Source organism: Tetrao urogallus, assembly GCF_951394365.1.
Source record: "Tetrao urogallus genome assembly, chromosome: 3".
Lineage (NCBI taxonomy): Eukaryota > Metazoa > Chordata > Aves > Galliformes > Phasianidae > Tetrao > Tetrao urogallus.
Genome location: NC_136815.1, coordinates 38,602,688 through 38,623,957, shown reverse-complemented (window position 1 = coordinate 38,623,957; position 21,270 = coordinate 38,602,688). Strand labels below are relative to the sequence as shown.

General features: G+C 36.7%; 1 protein-coding gene across 1 annotated transcript in view; it reads right to left on the bottom strand.

Annotated features, from left to right (window-relative positions):
* Window positions 1-2,424: 2,424 nt before the first annotated feature.
* ALKAL1 (ALK and LTK ligand 1) overlaps window positions 2,425-21,270 on the bottom strand; it is a gene marked incomplete at both ends in the record, with an annotated part of 31,121 nt that continues 12,275 nt past the window's right edge. The window contains 3 exons of the mRNA XM_079533007.1: window positions 2,425-2,489; window positions 3,427-3,507; window positions 10,676-10,729. Coding sequence (XP_079389133.1) covers window positions 2,425-2,489; window positions 3,427-3,507; window positions 10,676-10,729 — 200 coding nt within the window. The remainder of the gene's footprint in view (window positions 2,490-3,426; window positions 3,508-10,675; window positions 10,730-21,270) is intronic.

Sequence of the window (21,270 nt, the reverse complement as noted above, 5' to 3'; positions counted from 1 at the left end):
CATCTGCAGATGCTGAGTTCTATCAAATGCTTTGCCGCCATTTGCAGGCATCTGAATTAAAAAGAAACTCTCGAAGTCCAACCCTCCCTGGCCTTCTCCATGGTGCTGAAGCACAGTCCGAGGCTGTGCCCCTCGGCTCCTGCTGCAGCATGCTGCCACTTCGATGTGAGAAACAATTACCCAAGACAATGCTTTGTTTCTAACACGAAAAGACCACATCTTTTTTTTTTTTCCTCAGGTACTTGAAAGGGAAGGAAGAAAATATCCATGTTCTAGCACTGCAATTCTGGTTCTGAGGAAATTGTAGACTACTTTTGTGCACTAAGATGAAATGCTTTAAGGCATCTGACAGAACAGTTGCCCTTCTTTCTTGCAGTCAACTGAGCATCTCAGGAGTCTCTCAAGATTTTAAAGCAAAGGTCCTTATGTAAAATACCAGCTAGGACCCAGTCCACTGTAAGCTATGGGTGGAGAGGAAAACAGATCCTCCAGCCAAAAGCTGGAGTAGATGCAATTGCTAAATCATGTTACAAATGCAGCATTATTAAGGGAGTAATGTATGCAACTCCTGCACTGCCCTGTTTAGTCAGAGAGAAGAGAGAAGAGCTTCTGCTGCCCTTCATCTTTCTCAGAGAAATGCATCCGTTTCAAGCAGACACTGGACAGCTCTCACGGAAACTAGCCACTCCATCTACCCAGTGGAGGAACAGCACAAGGGAGCACAGAGGGAGCTAGAAAACAGTCAGATCATAGCTCTGCTTTTTCCTGTAATGTTCTCTCTGTTTTCAACAGAGTAGAGAAAAAGTCAGCCTAGAGATATTTTCATGTGAACACAGTGTACACGAGCTGCTAACATGGCTTACCCTCCCTTTCCCACATGTCGTATCAGAGTATATTTTTGACAGGCAAATTAGAACATCTGGTTTTGCAACTCAGGAAAAACTCACGATTCTTTCATATTTTAAAGCTGGAAATGGGATGTGATAGTGGCTTTTGTACTGTGAATATGGAAGTAAATTTTTGACTCAACAGATTGAAAGAAAAGGGGGAAAAAAAAAAAGTAGTAGAACACTCAGAAATGTTTCTGAAAGGCCCAAGCCATGAACCCAGAGCAGTAAAGAGGTACAGATGAATGGAAAACAGATCAGATAAATGAAAGCTCATAAAATCAGAGATTTCCAGGATGCTTCTGAATGCAGAGATTTGAATAAGAAAACTAAAAAAAACCATACAGTTTTGCAGGGATGTATAAAAACAAAACAAAACAAAAAATAACAACTAATGGACATTCAGAAATGATTCCTGGCAAAAAAAGTCCTGACAAAGTAATAGCATCTGTTAGCTAGCCTCAGGTTTGATGTCCTGATAGATTCAAAATGACGTGCAAGACCCAGAAGGCAAGAGGCAAAACAGACTGAAAATAGTTAAGAAAATAAATTATAAAATAAATTGAAAATTGTTAAGGAAATAAATAGTAAAATAAATTCTCAGCACCAAATTACTGCCATATTCTTCTAAGCATTTTTGCACAGACACCAAAACGAATCCCACCTCCTCTTGGAAATCAAATTAACTAACACTGACTCATATCCTACTCTTTCTTACTCTTGATTAGTATGAATTGAAGTCTTGATTCAGGAAGAAGTGACACACACTGCTCCACCAAACTAAAGGCAGTATTTGACAGAAGGAAGTTGTGAGAGGAAACAGCCTTTGAAGAAATTTAAATACATCAATTTTCACAGATTTTATATATATGTATATGTATGTGTGTGTATATATATATATATATATACATATATATACATATATATACACACACATATATATATATATATATATATGTCTTGGCCCATAATAATCAGTGCTGTTTTTCAAATTAGTATAAAATGTGCAAACACCTCATTGATAGTCAACCGACTAGAGAACATTTGACAAGTTCTTAGAAAAAAATTCAAGAATGAAAGAGGTCCTGATGATGAAGTGATAGAGCATCTATTAAGATTGCAGACACGAGACCAAGACTTTTTTTTTTTTTAATACATTAACAATAGAGCCCTCTTATTTAAAGGATTGAAATGCATTGATCAAGTCTTCATATATTTTTCACCTTCACTAACTAGTCTTCTCTAAGTTTTGACAGCAAAATGTGACCCAGAACATAATTAAGGTCTACAGTGCCACCAAGGACTGGTAGGACATTACAATGGGATTTATATCAGAGACACCAGTGCTGCCGTATATTTCCATGTCCATATAGCCAGTCTTAATAGCAATGCCAGAGTTCCATGTTGATGCACTATTTATATCACGTTTCAGCGTGCACATGCAATAGCAAGGTACAAATGTGAAATAAATCATTAGACTATTAAATAATTTTAAAAGAATAGTGAGGAAAAAAATGATACTTACATAGCAAGCATCCTAGGACTGTGTACACAGAGGGCTCATTGCTAATCTTGTTAGCAACCTTGCACATCTCTTATAATCTAAAAAACAAAAAATACCAACAGCAATAATGAATCTCAACTGGCAGATACTCTCAAACACTGTAAAAATAAGTATTGGATTTTCAGGCTTTCAACACAATAAAACCATTCCCTGATGGAAATCCATTACATTACGGGTGCAAGATGCAAAATTATACATTATTGTATCTTGGGCTCTAAAGGAAATGTGAGTGATGGCAACAGTTCATTTTCTACTTTTAAGATGTGTTAAGACAAAGTTGAGTTCCCAAATTTACCTGAAGGAACTTAACTCATTATTTGGGAGGTTATTCTAATAAGCAGACTACGAGGTATTCTGACACCAGACTCTCAAACTTTTTATTGTTCCACTTACTATTGACTTTGATAGGAATCCATATTTTTCATGTCTAAATAAACTTTCTAACAATAAGACTAGAGGGACTTGTTTTCCCACTCTGGTGTCGTTAGTTCAAAGGACCACTTGTTTCAAGTGGCCCCTGAGCCACTGCCATCTTTTCCAATCAAAAGATCTAACTATTTGGTAACAAGGAAGTGAAATATTCTTCTCTAGATTATAACTTTCTTAACAGAAAACATAACAGAAAGTGTTCCAAACAGCAAGAGACTGTCAACCTGGGATCAGTGCTTCAAGGAATATGTGTAAAAAAATATAACCATATCAGCAGGATAGGAAATAAGCCATCCTTAGACATTCTGTGGCAGGTAGTGATATATGGATAACATAGAAAAACAGTTGTGCATTAGAAGACCTTGTGTAAATACTTCAGCAGTATGCTACAGAAAGAAAAAAAAAAACAACAAAAAAAAACAACAAAAAACCACACAACTTCTGGAAGGATCAGCACATCAAAAACCGAGCAGGAAAAGCAGAAAGCAGGTTGCTTTAAAACAAATATCACAGTTAGAATTCTAAATTACTTTAGTTGCTACTTACAAGCTGGTGTTGAGCAGTCCCTTGTATTGTGATAGAGTCGATGAAAGTGCTTGCTGCATTCTGATGAAAATGTGACTGGCCCTGTTTCAGGGTAAGCAGGTGTTAACTACGAGCTTTCAGTGGCACTACTTTACAATTTTAAACAATACTGCCAACACATAGAATTAATTTGAATGTATTTTGATAAAATTACTCTTAATATTTTGCCATGCATTAAACAATTATGATGAAACACAACTATAACAATATCTGCTACTGAAACAAAAGAAAGTGATACTATTACTATGCTACTATACAAGCTGAGTAGTTCAGTTGATGAGACGGGAGGAAGGGATGCCATCCAAAGGGACTGTCATGGTTTTATGTTTTTTCGGTTCTCAGTATTACTCATCATAACATCATGTAGTGTGCTGGGAGTTAAACTATTAATGCTCCAATTCCAGGTACCTATTCCTGTACATTACATGTACATTAGAAGTCATGGGATCTGGCCCTTCTGGGTGGGGCCACCTCTTACTGCCTTGCAGTGGGTGCTGGAGGGTGCTTTCCTAGCCATTCCAAGCTTTTCAGGTTTGACTCAGTATCAGGAGCTCTCTCTCTCCTATTTTATTTGATTTATTAGTCTCAATTTCAATTAGATTGTATTATATTGTGTTATCTTGCATTCTGATATCATAGTTAGTAAATTAAGTTTTCCTCCATAGATCATTGCTGCTTTTTTTTTTTCCCCCCCCCCCCCCATTTTGTGGGGCTGGGGGGGGCAGGGGCATAGATTGATCTAGTTAACTCTGTGACAGGGACCTGAGCAAATTCAAAAAGTAGGCCCCTGTGAACCTAATGAGGTTCAGCAAGGTGTTGCACTTTGGTCAGCGAAATCCCAGATACGTATACAGACTGTGTGAAGTCCTTCGGAGCAGCTCTGTCCAGAAAGACTTAGGGGTGCTGGTAGATGAAAAACTCAACATGAGCCAGTAGTGAGCACTTGCAGCCCAGAAGGCCAACAGTATCCTAGGCTGCATCAGTAGAGATGCAGAGTAGAGAGGTAGTTGTCCCCCTCTACTCTGCTCTTGTAAGGCCCCATCTGGTGTACTGCACCCAGGTCTAAGGCCCCCAGCATAAGAAAGATGATAATCTTCAGATGAAGGCCATGAAGATTATCAGAAGGATGAAACATCTCTCCTGTGAAGTACAGTGGAAGGAGCTGGGCTTTTTCCAGCATCAAACCACGCTGCAGCCATCCAATACTTTAAGGGAGCTTATAAATGTTGATCTTGTAACTGTTTATAAGTATCTAAAATGCAGGAGTCAAGTCAATGGGGATGGACGTCTTTCTGGTGGCATGTGCAGCAACAGAAAAAGGGGCAATAAGCAGAAACCAGAGCACAGAAGTTCCATGCTAACACAAAGAATTTCTTCACTGTCAGGGTGACAAAGCACTGGAACAAGCTGCTTAGAGAGGCTGTGGGTTCTCCCTTTCTGGATATATTCAAAACCTGAACTGCCACCTGTCTGACCTGCTGTAGGAAACTAGCTTTAGCAGGAGGCTTGGACATAACAGAAGTCCCTTTCAACCTCTACAGTTCTATAACTTTGTGATTTTTATAAAAAGGAGGGAAACAGACTTTTTAACATGGTCTCAGAGTGATAGGATGAGGGGTGGGAGGAATAAGGGTTTTAAATTAAAATAGGGCAGATTTAAATTAGATAATAGAGGGAATCAAGAAAATGGTGAGGTGCTGCCTTACGTAGTGCCTAACATAGTGATTGGCAATGCTGCCAATGGTAGGGGGTAAGAAACAGATGATATTTGAGGTCCACTCTAACCCAAGCTATCATATGATTCATGATCCAGATATGAGAAAAACCTCATGGGGATAGACCACATTAGCCTTGAAATTCCATTAACTTCAAATTAATGGTAACATTTTTTATGTGGTGAAAAATAGAATGGTGCAACTACAGCAGTAATTAGTTAGTTCAGTAGTCCATATATTAAATTCTAAGCCCTGCAAAAGTTAAGTAGCCTACTAAGGGTTCAATTTGCACATTAATCATTTATAAAGCTCTGTATGAATACAACATGGGCGTTGAGGAAAAATTTTGGCTGAATACTACCTAGAAACATAATTTTTTGTTGAAATAGTACTAGCAGAAAAGGGTACAGACCTGCAGAGGGCAGCATACGTTTTAACATATGGATGAGGCAAATCCCTGTGTGCACAGGGTGTAGCGTGTTGTCTGCTCTTTCAGCCACTGCTCTTTTCTTCAGATATATCATATCATCTACTCATACTAGCATACGATAATAACATAAAGCTACTGGTCTTCAAACCATAGCTGACAGGTTATAAGTCACCAAAGTCTTTCCATAACTACTTACAGCCCCCGGAATGTAATAGTAATAGCATCCAAGATGAAAAGGAAAGCAAAAATATAACTCATAATTCAATCTATAATCAATTCAATCTATCTTCAAACTATAATTCAAATCACGTAATGTGTTAAACACATAGCTGCTTTAAACCAGTTTTGGATACCTGAAGAAAGGTAGAGGTCATAATCCAGTAAATAAAGAAGAAACTGCTTACACCTTTCCAAGGATTAGAGCTCACCAAACACTCCAAAGGAGACAACCTCCAAGTAGAGATGTGTCCCATTTGGCTGCCAGCAATTAAATGAGGTTAGGGAGAGGCAGATACTGGACCCACCCCTTCCGGTCATCCAGGCAAATTGCTTCCACCTGTGTTCCCAGGGCTGGCTATATCCTTTCACCAGGTGTTCAATAGTTGGTTCAGGTCACATTCCCATATGCATGCTTAGAATACTACCACTGCCAGTTAGGGATAGTTTTCTGAGATTTGATCAGAGAAGACTTATATAAATCAAAACTAACTGAACAAGACTAAATTGACCTCCATTCTCTTAATTCAGCACACATAGGGAATGTGAATAAGACTTGATAGGTTGTTTCAAGCAGTGCTATAAAAGGATCAATATGAAGAAAGCTGCTTTGACTGACCTTTTAGTCAGAGGAAGCTACTAAGCATTATGAGCAAAGATTATTTATTTTGCCATTTCAAAGGTGGGTTAGCAGCCTGGTAAAAGAGCCGATCTTCTGGATAATGGAGACTTTACAGAAGACTCCTCTTTATGACAGTGAACTGATTTGAACACTAGATACATTTTACAGCAGTATGTGGAATTCATGATATTTCCAGATTGAAACCTAATGCAATGCAGCCATTTGTGCTGAAGGAGCTGGCAGAGTTTTGGCAGACTGCTTTCTTTGAAAGGTCTTGCAGAACAGGAGAGGTGTCTGAAGACTGGAGGACAGCCAATGTCATTCCAGTCTTCAAAAGGGCAGGAAAGATGATCCAGGAAACTACAGGCCAAAGGCCTCACTTCCATCCCTGGAGAGGTGATGGAACAACTTGATCTGGATGCATCTCCAATCAAGTGGAAGAAAAGAAGGTTAGCAGGAATAGTTATCGTGAATTTGACAAGGAGAAATAATGCTTGATCAACTGGTAATCCTCTACAGTGTCATCACTAGCTGGGCAGATAGGGGGAGAGCAGTGGATGTTGTATATCTTGACTTTAACAAGGTGTTTGACACTGTCTTCCACAGCATCCTTGTAATGAAGCTTAGAAAGTGTGGGATAGATGAGTGGATGGTGAGGTGTGCTGAGAACTTGCACACTGGCAGAACTTAGTGACTAGTGATTAGTGGCATAGAGCCTAGTTGGAGGCCTGTAACTAGCAGTGTTCCCCAGGGGTCGGGGCTGAGTCCAATCTTGTTCAACATCTTCATCAGTGACCTGAATGAAGGGATTGAGTCTACCCTCATTAAGTTTGCTGATGATACAAAGCTGGGAGGAGTGGCTGATATACCTGAAGGCTGTGCAGTCATTCAATGGGACCTGGACAGACTGAAGAGTTAGGCCGAGAGAAACCTGGTGAGGTTTGGCAGAAGCAAGTTTAGAATCCTGCACTAGGGGAGAAATTACCGCATGCACCAGCAAAGGTTAGGGGATGACCTGAAGGAGAAAATCTCTACAGAGAAGGACTTAGGGTCCTCGTGGATAAAAGGTTGGCCATGAGCCAGCAATATGCCGTCATGACCAAGAAGGCCAGTGAGATCCTGGGATGCATTGAAAAGAGCATAGCCAACAGGTCGAGGGAGCTGATCTTACCCCTCTCCACAGTACCCTGATGAAACCACACCTGGAGTGCTATGTCCAGTTCTAGGCTTCCCAGTTCAAAATACAGGGATCTCCGAAAAAGAGTCCAGTAGCAGGTGACAAAGATGATAAAGTGCCTTTCCCTGTGAGGAAAGGCTGAGATGTGGGTCTGTTCAGCCTAGAGAAGAGAAGACTGAGTGAGGATTTGATCAATGTTTATAAATATCTAAAGTGCAGGAGGCAATTAGATGAGGCCAGACTCTTTTCAGATGTGTAGTATTACAAGGAGAAGTGATCAAAAGCTGGAACATAGGAAGTTGCACACAAATAAGGTGCACACATAAACAAGAAAAACAACTTCTTTACAGTCAGAGTGATGAAGCACTGCAACAGGCTGCTCAGAGAGGTTGTGGAGTCGTCTTTTTTGGAGATACTCAAGACCCATCTGGATGCCTTGCATGACCTATTGCAGGGAAACTGCTTTAGCAGGAGAGTTGGACTTAATGATCTCTAGACATCCCTTCCAACACCTGTAATTCTGTGATTCTATATTCTGTGATTTTTCAGCCACAAGTAAGCTTTTGAATAAACTGACAAAGTAGTCTTTGCAACTTTAAACTGAAGATTGTTGCTATGTTTTATCTGAGTGAGTAAATAGGCTGTAGAGAAAGTATGCAATTTGAAATTTTCCAAGATATATGAAGATAACAACAGGTTTTGTCACTAAATAAATTTCATGTTCCTTCAGGTAATAAGTGGTTTTTCAGCTTTCTTCCTTACCACAAAATACAGACTGTTAATTTTATTTTTGCCTTATAGAGCAATCTGTGTCGACAGGCTTTTCAAGCCAAAATGATAGATAGCTTTATGACTCATAATATTATTTATGATTTTTCCTACAGTCAAGGATTGTTAAATACAGTTTTTCTTTGGCTTCAAAATGTCTATTATTCTTGGCAAACTAAAAGCGTAGAATAATTCTCTTAACCTTGAAATTGTAAAGACAATGGACTGTAAAGTTAATGTTGATTTCCTCTCTTCTTTTTCATAACTTCATTAGTTCAGAATGTCCTAAGTCTTGCATTTTTAAGGACTACCTTGAAATAGTTTACTTAACTAAGGTAGATAGAAAAAGGATAATGATTTGAACAGAATCAAGAAAAATAAATGTAGACTGTATAAGAAAAAAGACAAAAGATTAGAGGATCTAATAAAGCTGTGGAAAAGAAAAATCAGGCAGAGTACCCCGTCACTGGAGATCCTAAGAGTATAATAAAAATAATAACAATAAAAAAAAAAAAGATGTAGCAATCCTGAGCCAAAAAAGAAATAAACTTCCAAGAATTTTGGAATGAACCTGCTTTCCTTATTAATTCCAGCTATTCTTAGTCAAGTAATTTCAACAATTTTGATGACAACTACCCATGCAGAAAAAGAACATTAATTTAATAAATTGCTCCAGAAACAGGCCTCTAAGTGCTTTTTGCTCTTTTTCACTTCTGTGATTTAGTATTCTCAAAATACCTTCTGTAAAACTCATGGCTGTTTTGTTTTTGCTGTTGATTTTGAGCAAAGGAACTTGTTCCGTAGTCATCATTTAGCCTATTCAGATTCTTATGTTGAGATTGTTATGGTGGCTGAAAAGTTTCCAAAGTTAAAAATGAAAAGGAAACATTAATTATTAATTCAAACAAAACTTTCTTGTCTGCCGTCCTCAGAATAGAATCTTCCAGTATTCCTGTGTTACAAAGAATAGCAAAGTTCAAATCTATATGTTCCTTTCTTTTCTTTTTCATATGAATTGAAAATGACAAGGTTCATAATTATTCCTTTTTTGTTGTTGTAAGAGTGAAGGAGCAGCTGGGTGTAGCACCATTCCTGTGGATGCTATTATTCTGCAGTGAGCTACTGGCAGAAAGATTCTTACTGTTGTGCTTATCCTGAAGGTCTGAGGCCCTTCTTCCATGCAAAGGAAAAAACAAATTCTTCCCTTTCTTGCCATGGACTGTCCAAAATTTCCAATTCTCTTTTTCATGCACTTACTGACATCTCTTTCTCCAGGTTTTAGTTTCACTAATCCCAGTAACATTTAAAATCACTAACAGATTTGCCGTGCCGTACATCCAGATATTCATTTTTCTGATTTTCAGAATATTCAGAACTAGAAAGTAAAGAATCAGCACAAGCACTTTGATGCACTTTTTTTTTTTTTTTGAGCTTGTTTTGTTTACATTCAAAGAGTACAGTATTTTTTCCTGTAGTTACAAAATAAAGTACAAAAGGTAACTGTTACAAGTGTAGTTATACAACTATATTTCAAATTTCACATACAAGTATTTGACTGTATTCATATTAAGCTTCTGTATCTAACGTAATGTTTTTTTTTTAATTCATTTACACTGATATTATCTTTCTTTACTCTATTTGTCTATTTTAAAACAAGCATCCACACATAAATATCATAATATAGAAGATAAAAAGTGTTTTACTAGTATAGTAAAAAAAATTATACAGCTATATAGATTTGATCTGAAAGATACACGCAGTCCCACTAGAAGCTTTAAAATTAGCACTCTTAAAAATTTATATGCTAGACTGACAGATATTATAGAAAAACATATATTTAAAATTAAAAATGAACTACCAAGCTCTGTCATTGAAATATTATTTGCCAGAGACAGTAGATAGGTGATGATGTATTTTAACATCATACCACAAAATGTTTGCATGTGGATATGTAGGATATAGACATATACATTCAGTAACTGCAAATGAACTGCAAATCAACAAGTACCAATAGGATCATAAAAATGAAACACCAGGCTCTAAATCATTAATGTTTTAGCCTACTGTGTTTTTAAGGTATTTTAATCTCAATTAGTCAAAGAGAGATTGAAACCAAAACGTGATTAGAGTTCTTTAAATTTTCTAGTGCTAAATGACAGAATCGGAATTTTACAGATGTTAAACTTGGTTCATTAAGCTCAAGAAATCTAATATGTGACTCTTCCTACGGCTACTTAGAATATTCATATATGGGTAAATTAAGAGCAAGCAACTTTGCTTACCTGTAAAATGTTTTATGAATTTGTCTTTTAGACTGGAATCTCTTGGAAAAATTTCTGAGGAGAGAAGAAAACAAATATATCTGTGTAGTATGAATTAAAGTAAAAACACTAATATCATGATATGACAAGAAATCTTCTGTAAAGAGCCACAGTAATGATGATCTTTTGAGATCCCTTCCAATCGCTGACGTCCTGTGATTCTGCAATAACTTCTCAAATTAATCCAAGTGCTTTTGCATTCCTTTCTTTTTCTTACCTTTTTTTTTTTTTTTTTTTTCTGAACAGCATTATGAAATATTTTATTTAATTCACAGCAGAATATTAGATGGCCATCCTACAACACGCACTACCAGATTTCTTGTCAACCATTTCTGTACATCATAGAATTTAGTTGATCTGTACATTCAGAAAGACCATAAATAATACAAAATATGGTATCATATAATGACAATTGTTTGAGTACATGAACAAATTATGCAAAATACCTACATACAAACAAAGTACTACACTAGCTATTGAAATAATAAATACCTTTGAATAAAAGTTTCCTACAGATCAACTGTGACAGATACGGTTATTGTTATAACTGCACACAGACCTTTTATACATATGTTTTTATCACCATTATTAATCAAAAAATAGTACTCCTCTCCTGTGAAAAATACTGTGTATTTTAAAATAACTCCTTTTCATATATGGCACTTTTTCCAAAAAGTAAAATAGGAAGTACATGTCTCAGAACAGCCAAATGAATCAAAAAGAACAGAAATGTGACCTAACAAAATAACTCCACTCACTAGGATTTTTTTGCAATGGGACATTGCCTCTAACTTACAGCAGAAAGTTTTGTTGCAAGTAAATATTCTTAAAATTGGTACATTTATTCCAACTCTTATACATATTCCACTAAAAAACCGTATAAAACATTGTTCAGTAGTTGTAGCTATTACTGCAGACAAACCACGTCAACTACATGTTGATTCAAAAGAAATGCTTTTCTTAGCACTAATGCAATGAATTGATTATTTCTCAACCTTAAGACCTGAAGCTAAGCATATTTATTCACTAAAAATATTTCCTTGCCATTTATATAAGTTCTCCTTCAAACTATTGGAAGATGTTAATTATCTGCCAAAACAAATTCTTACCACTGCCTTGAAGGCAGTTTCCCAGAGATCACATGAGTGTAGTTTTAGGCAGGAGTTTTAACCTAAAATGCTAAAGTACTACTGCAATTCAGTAAGATGAACACACATTATTTACTTAAATTTCCTTGAAAATCTCAGTTTTAAATGACATAAATTTATTTTGTTTCCTTACTTCAAATGAAACATCAACCCTTGTAACTTTAAACATAGAATTTTACTGACATAAAACATCAGGAACCTTAAAATTGTATTCAGAATGAAGCATAAGAAAAGATAATAGTGAAACCATCTGGATGAGTTTTTAATGGGATGCCCCTAGTAGACCAATAAAAAGGAACAGCTGAACCCTGGTGAAGGCTGGGCTAAAAGCAGACCACTTCTGGCTCTGACAAACAACATTTAGAAGCCAGGCTCTTTCGAAGTCTATAGAATTTGTTCTGAGAACAGTAACCACATTTTGCCCTGGAAAATCCTTTAGGAATAAAATCTATAATACAACCAGGACAGATGTCCTTCTATATCAAAGGTGACAGAACACCAAAACCCCACCCTTCAATATGTAGGCAGCAAACCAAGATAAAAGATATGATGCTGAGAAAAGAAGGTCAGCATTTCAGACACACACAGCAGCTGTAGCTAAGGGTGAAGGCTGCAGGGTCTGCTTCCTACAAGCAATTTCTCTTGGCTCGGGTTTTCTCCATCCCAATCAGAAAACTAGGTCGGTATGTGTGGTACAGGGGCTGGACAAGTCTGCCTGCCTGCCGCAGCTGCCAGCCCTCCAGGCAATCATCCTTTCAACATGTGCCCATGCCTCAGCTTTCTTCAAGCGTTCATTTTCATCTCATATGGTACAATACATTTGCTTGCTGAAATGCAATTGGTGAGACCCTAGCCCTCCACAAAGACAACCCAAGTTCATTTGTATAAAAAACACAGGCAGTACAGGTCAATGGAACACTTCTGTCTGCTTGCTCTAACGGCATGGGCAGCTCTGCCTGAACTATCAATTGCCTGACACAAGCACAATAATTTTTCTTGTCTTTTAGCAGCATATGAGGACCTCAGTACTGCTTATGACCAGAAAAACTATTTCTTCCGTATTTATTCTCTACTTTTTTTTCATCAAAAACAGGTTTTTAGAATTGTCCATGTTGAACATAGGGAAGCTCTCCTAACTGTGCATAACTGTGAGGCTGAGGTCTGAAAGAACTTACAATTTATATCAAACTAATGAACATAAGAAAGGAATAGTTATCACTGACTCCCAACCAGATCACACTGCAATCAGAAGCAGGATCACAACTCTATACAGGATTCTTTTATCAGGTAATGAAAGATCATCAAGACAGAACATCTACGCTAATTTATTCTGGCTTTTAGCCTGTTCTTAGTTGCTCCAGTCATACTTCACGTGGTACCTATCACCTATTAAGAGAGACATCTTATATGTGTTCTTGCAATGCACGCTCACATCCTCACAGAGCAAGTTAAATTCCTCTAACGTTAATTGCACAAATGAAAAGCAGCAATGTGTAATAAAAGAAGATAGATTGGCAATATATTGTTGAAATCAAAACACTGTGAAGTGACACTGGGCAAAAATACAAAAGAAATAGGAAAATCAAAGAAACCCATATGAGCAGGAAATACTGAGTAGAGGCAGTTTATTCAATCCATTCAATCCATGCTTCAAAATCATCCTACACAAGCTAAAATACAACCACTATACGTACCATAGGAGAGAGCATTGGATTGCTTTTTTTTATCAGCTGGGGGATTCTTTAGACTCATTCTAAAAACCTACAAAAATTAATGAACATTAAAGCATTTCTGGAAAACTTCTCCAAGGCAAGTAAGTGTTTCAGGAAAATGCATGTGTATCCAAGGGAATATGACATTAGTTAGCCCTATCCCTTGGTCTGCTACCTAAACTGTATTTGTCAGATTTAAATGCTAACGATGCTAAAGTACACTCCATAGCACACTTCAATTAGAGTATTTGAAGCCTGGCACTTATAGCCAGGCTTAGTAATTTTCCATTTTTCAGAATATCCATTGTTAACTCAAACTATCCACAGTTATAGATAGCATGTCACATGTTGGAATAACAGGCCTTTCTGAATCTTACATTGTTCTGCACTTCAAGGAGTCACTTATTAATAGAGTCAGCCAGGCAGTCCAAAAGATTACAAGCTGATAGAAATTTGTTTGCAAATAAACACAGTTCAAGATATGATCAACAGGAATGGTAATGTATCTTAATATATCATATGATGATCCTGATCTGTTTTATGTTCATACTGATAAATCCATTCTGAGTCAATATATGCTCTGTCCATTCTTCAGAAACAGAGAAGGATTCAGGAATTACCTCTCCTTCTTTCCTTCTTGCATACTTGCAGCAATGCCAAGATGTTTTTACTTCATGGAAAAATATAATGTATGGCGATAAAAGTGATAGTGATCTTTCAAATGGAAATTCACAAAGGAACTGGTAAGGTGTCAGAAGAATTTATAGAGATGAAAATAGACAGAAACAAGAGAAAAATATCCCAGTGAAGAGACATACTTGAAAGATGAATGAATGGAACATTGCAATGCCAGGATGAAAGTATTCGTCAACATGATATCTCTTAAAAATAAATGATACCTCTACAAAAGTAGTTCTTAAAAGCAAATACATAAGAAAGCAAAATTAAGATACTCTTTACTCCTTAATTTAACTCTGTAATGATTTCTGCAAATTGTAGGAAGGAATGCACAGCTTCAATAAAATAAAATTAAAAAAATAGAAAATATTTAAAAGTCTTTCTCCAGATCAACAAGTAAAATAGAAAAGACTACAAACATAAGGCATCCTGGTGGGGAAAAGAGAAAAGTAACATTCCATCCTATAAGAGCATATTGTAGCGCTGACTGAACTGTAGATATCTGACTACAGTCAGTGTCACATGTAGCAAAACATCCTGTGAATAAATGGGGCAATGGGGCACCTAGAGATTCTGATTCAAGTATTCCTCTACACTGACACCACTCTGGGCTGCTGTCACAAGCAATCAGTCCCATCTCCTCACTAAGGCACTTGCCACACCACAGTTTCATAGTGTATAGGAGGACGGCTCCTAACTGATATTGAAGAGTCAAATTAATTAATACATACTGCTTTCTTTAGTACCCTGACCAATTGAGAAGCCTCAGTTTCTACTTTCATTCATTCTTAAACTTTGGCTGTGACCAACTTGATTAAAACTTTTATTGTTAGGTCTAGGTAGGACAAAGTTCTTATCTACAAAACTGGAGATGTCCAGCAGCTTTGACTATGATGGAAACAGAGTTTAAAATGCTGCTATTCCATTGCAATTGGAATGGTATCACTTTTTATTCTGAAAAGAACAGCCATATTAATATAGATTTTAAAGTTTCTGTGGATTATCAGGTGGTGTCTGATACATCAGAGAAATAGAGTACATTACTGAAAGCATGAGATGTGTGAACTCCTTTCCCAGGGACAATCAGGTCTGTCCAAAAGTAATCCACACACTTAGGACAAATGTGTGCTTGTGTTACAACTCATGGACTGATGTTTTTAATGTGTTTTCTATTGTACTTTTCAATAGGGAGTAAAGAATAAACACTGCTTTATGCAACAAAGAGCAAATCCTTTCATCACTAACAATCATGAACCTTTAAACATTTTCTAATTGTATTAGAAATAACTGTCATATAAGAAAATCTCTACTTAGGTAATGTAATTCAGTCATTCTTTAATCTCTTCGTCTGTGATTTCTATCACATGGACTATACTTTTGCTTTGGTTTTTCTAAGTTTGCATAATTGAAAGCTTTATAATAATTTCTAATTACTTCAGTAATTTATTTGTTAACACACACAAACATTCACAATGCTTTCCTCCAACAGATTTGCAGTTTGCTCCTGCGGGCAAGGGAAAATAATCTATTTCTGTACTCAGTATTCCAGGACGTCACCATGTTACTACTTCTGTTAAATAACACACACATTTCCCACTTACTGAATACTTTTATTTTGAGACTTTGATGTGTACATACTAAGTTCCACAGAGCATAGATGGAAAATGAGTCAATGATCCAGACAGATGCATTCCTTTCCCTATGCAATACCATTGTTTGAAATTCAAAACTTACCAGACGTTTCCAAGTGCTGTGTAATGAAGATTACAGTAAATTAGCAAAGATTTCTAGCATTTATATCCTTGCCTACTCCAGCAGGTGAAAAATGACCTGCTATCCTAGTATTTGCTGGGAAAAAAAAAAAGACTGAAATAAACAGAACATTACTTGTTTTCACATAGATGAGAGTGTCTGCTCAAGAGAAAATCCTGAATTAATCTACAATTGCATACCACTGCCATCTACTGAATGTAGAGTATGCTGAATGTACTCACACATACCTTTCTGCTCTAGAAGCTGAGTTTACTAGTCTTCCCAATAATTCCCACCTTAAGGCAGTCCTTTCAATTCTCACAATACAAACTCTGATCTAGAGCTTAAAGGTTGCAATTAAGAATTCATAATTAATGACTAGGTCAATTTATCTTCTAGTTCAAGAGTAGACATAAACAGTATTCTAATCTCTTTAGATTAATCTGCTGTCCGTGAAACCTTTGTTTAGTATTTTGACATTATTTGTAGAGAATATTTGGAATGCTCTGTGATATTTAATTGTACCTCATTAGTTAAGTACTTAAATGCTAGTTCCGCTTTCATGCTTATTTACATGTGTAAGACTGAGTCTATGCTTCTAAACTTAAACTGGTGACTGAAAGTTTACTTTCCCTGATGTTCATTCCAGTAATATTTTTCTGATGTGGGCATGGCAAAATATACTCAATTTACATGCTGAGTAATTGGTATCTTTTCACATGCTCCCAATTTTAGTTATGAATAAAATATCTGGTGTTACAAATTTAAAATGAAGTCTTTATTCTGTAACATTCTTTAGGAACTTGAGCGATGAAGTGGGATGTGACATCCGTCAGTTTAAAAGTACAATGACTGTAAAGTGAAAATTGAACAGGATCTGCTTTCATTATGGCTGATCCAGACCGCTATGTCAGTCACTGCTGGCAAGAGCACTACATTATAAAAAATCAATATATAAATATGCTAAAGGTGGGCATAAAAAGAAAAACTGGCTTCTAAAGTCTCAGTCAGGCATTTATTGATTATTTCTACTTTTTTGCCCTCTCTTCCCTGTGTCAATCCACCACTCATAAAGCCAGACATTCATTCTTATTCCAGAGACTCCATTCAGCGACATCACCTATTTCTTGCCCATTCTGCTAAGAATATCTGTATCAGTAGTTCCCTTAAACCCAGGGGAATTAATATTCATGAGAAGTCTATAGGAGAGTAACTGCATCTATTTAGTCCTACCAAAATTACAGTATTATGAATACTAAGCATTTAAAAAAAAAACACAAAAAAACACAAAACACAACACAAAGGATTCTACAAATGATTTCTTTGCACAGCTCACACAAGTATATCACACAAGTAATATATATAAGTATTTCTTTGCACACTTTCCACAGTATAAACAAATAAGAACAGCTTCTTCAAAGCATAGTAAATTAAACTCTCAGTCACAGCTGCATAGTCTTCCTCACTCATCAACACCTCCTTAATGCAATTGCAAGGGAATAATGAAGCTGTTTCGGACCTACATTTTTTTCCAGCTTTATTATTATTGAGAATGTCTGGCGGATACCAAGAAAACACATGCCTAACTTTAGACACTGGATTTAATTCAGTTGAATGTATAATCTTTAGCAACGCTCTTTATAGAAGTGTACAGAATGTTCTGTACATTTTATAACATAATATCGATAGTATCACACATAAAAAAGAATGGCTAACATGACTTAGAATTTCAAGGAAAAATGAATATTTATTTTTCTCTGCTAACTGATAAGCAAGAAAAGTCTTGCATTAAGTAGGAACCTTCTGGTTCTTTGAAAAGCTGATGAACAAGAGTCTAGGAGGTGTTGCCTGAAGTAGCAAATGGCTGTATTTAATAAATCCAGTAGGATCCAGCCATATGATTCTAAGAGAGAAACTTGCTTGAATTCAACAGATAACTACCTCATCTGCTTGACATTATCCCCATTAAGCAATGGCCTATGGTGTTTAGGACAGCAGAATATTTTCAGGAGTCCCCTCTGCTAAAACTCTTATAGAGCTTTTCATAATGAACTGCTAGGTATTACACGAAGATTATGTAAGCTTGTAAATGTATGATGATTATGGATATGGTGTTCAAGAACATGATTTAGTGGAACATTGTTAGAATTAGGGTAGAATGTTTAGGTTGTGGTTGCACTTGATGATCTTTGTGATCTTTTCCAACCTGAGTAACTCTATGATTCTGTGAGACATGCAAAACACATTCATCTATGTTGAGAAGAAATACATTTTTTGCTATAGTGTTTTCTTGTTAACTCCTTCATTCTTCGTTTATTCTCAAATCATTATATGGGATTAGTTCCCAAAGTAATTCAGAACATAGCTCCTTACACACTTCTAGCACAGGGCAAATTCACAAGTGCTGTTCTCCTGTTTAATCTATTTTTTAATCTATTTTGTTTAATCATATTTTTTATGAAAAGAATGTCTACTATCTAGCTCCTTTTTAGATCTTTCAAATTGTAAAATACTGTTTTCATGAAAGGTAACTAAATTTTGGTGCACATAACTAAATAGATATATTTCAAATAGCATGTATTTATCAAATTTTTCTTTCCAAAATACCAGGAGCATAATTCTGCCATCCACTGCTGTCTCAAATGGCACATGTGCTCATTCGTATGAGAAAATGCTCCTCATTCTTTGACTATGAGGGAAAATAAAAATTTTATGTTTTCTTCACTGCTGCCATTACCTCTCTATTCACCTGTGGTAGAAAGAAAACAAAAGTAAAGACCGTCCTCTTTTTTAGGAAAACAAGAACTTTAGTCCCATACCCTTGTACATCCCTATTGGCTCTCACAGGCCACAGTGAAAGCAGTGTCCAGGTCAACACTCCTACACTATTATAGCTTGTTTCAGATACACTTGACAATACAGATCTCTCAAGCACAGTCTGCGAGACATCCAAGTTCTTTCATACAAGTAAAAGGAATTGAAGGTGATACAAAGTCCTCAGACAAACTTTTCTGTCTGCCTTTTTTGATCCTCAGGTGAAAATAGTCTGTCAACAGAAACTCATAAAATCAAAATGATAAGAGCAAACAAAACAAATACACTTTATACATAAAATATACATTTTACTTAAGTTTGTTTCTTTTCATTTTATGATGATTCTACCTGGGAAGCATATATAAGTTCTTTCTCTTATAATCCAACTTTCTGACTTGAATTTGCAGGACTATCTTTGAGACACCACAACTGCTCATGTTTTCTCAGTTTATCTCACCCTATAATACACATCATGGTAGCATACAAAAATGAAAGCTCTTGTGACAGGAACACACATCCAGAAATAGGAGAATAAAAGTAAGGGAAACAGGAATGGAAACATCTGGTTTTCATATTGAATCATTTATGGCACCTACACAGGAGACAAGGAGATGGGCATCTACTTAGGATTCCTGTCTTCACCCATACCTACATCGCTTCTTCAGAAACTGGGTAGGAAACCTACTTTTCGGTAAGTTCCTCCAGAAATCTGAGAAGTAGAAAAGCTTTCAGCCATGGGAAGATGATAAAGACCTCATATTTAGGGGAAGAATCCAGACATCTTTTATCTGCACTGTTACCTGCCCATGCTCTACTCATGTATTGCATTTTGCTTCATTGCACTCCCTTTGGTCTCCTTGCTTTGGCTGGTCTCCGCCAAGCTGTGAGTGGGAGCAGGGAGTGACAGGAATAGTTAACAGCAATCGTTGCTATGAAGACAACTATCGGCATGAACAGTAATTCCAGGGAGGCCTTCCTACCTCAGTAGAGCAATGACTATTTACAGCCTGAAAGAGGTTGCCAGCCTCCAGTTCAACACCCTCTTAAGGGCAACAGATTATCCCTACAGTTGGCTCCTCTGAGCCTGGGCACTGAGCTGTGGGAAGGACATAACCTGAGGCTGAAGGAAGCTAACTCACCCGAGCTGCAGAAGCAGCATTTAATCGCATCTAAAGGGCTGGGATAGGCATATAGGGGATGGGGAAGAGAGTTTTACCTGCTGTAAACTGGATTTTCAATATTGTTAATATTTTGTTCCTCTTCTCTTTGATCCACCCTTGCTTTGATTTTCCTTTGCTTAACTTATCATTTGTGAAGAGAAAGTAATTGCTAATTAAGTGTCCAGAAAATATACTTAGAAAGAGAAATCACGTTGGATAGAAGACTGAACTAACAGTATTACTTTAATTATTATTATCGTCATGAGCTTGGACATTATGAACATTGTCTGGCCAGGAGACAGAGGTGTTTGCCAGCCCCCTCCTCACTGCCTCCCTCTGTTGTCTTCTGAAGCATGAACGCAGAGATCAGCAGTAAAAGGTTCCCCTGAATCAGAATATTTCCACCAGCATCTTCCAGGTATGTCCAAAAATACGACGCTAAGTAATGTCTTTTTACTCCATTTATAATGTCATCAGTTACTCACTGTACCAACATTCATTCATCTGTCCAGAATTTGCAGAAATACATGTCAGCCTGCAATTTGGCTTTAGATCTTTCAAGATACTTTTCTGTCTGTCACCTGTCTAACCAATATTTCCCTGTCAGTAGAGCTACAAGAATGCTCTTAGACAGGTAACAGCTGCATGCTACTTTCTTCCAAAAACAGCTGCACATGTGAAGACTTCTCCTAAAATCTTTCACTTCTTCCTGAATGTAAGATTATCAGATGAGTCCATTTAATTTGATTATAGTTAAGAGTCTTTCAACTTTTCATTTTTCTTCTGATTCCTTACTCTCTGCTGCAAAGCCTCCATAATTAAACACATTTTTTTTCTACTTAATAGAAAATTTTAAAATGCTGAAATGCTTTGAGTTTGGACACAGGTGTAATTCTGATAGTCAGAGCTTCAATCTGAGAATGCATTAAAATACATATATGTCTCAGTGTATGTCTTTGAAATTGCCTTCTATCAGAAACTAACACCTGGATCTGAAATTCCACTTTTCATATTTAGAGGCTTAGAAGCCACTGTCTGCATGTCAAATTTTGAAATAAAAACCAAAAGCAGACAAGGAAATACTTAGTCTTAACTTTTGTTTACAGTAGTAAAACACAAAGTAGTTGTGTACTAGCAGCTCTCTAGGATTTCTGGCTAGTATAAAAATGATTCTAGAAAAGGTCATACTCTCAAGTAACGGTTTTGATGGCTGAAAAACTCTGGAAGGAGAGCATAGCCTGATTCTGTTCTCCTTGATTTCAACAGAAGCAAAAACAGGTCCTCAATCTGTG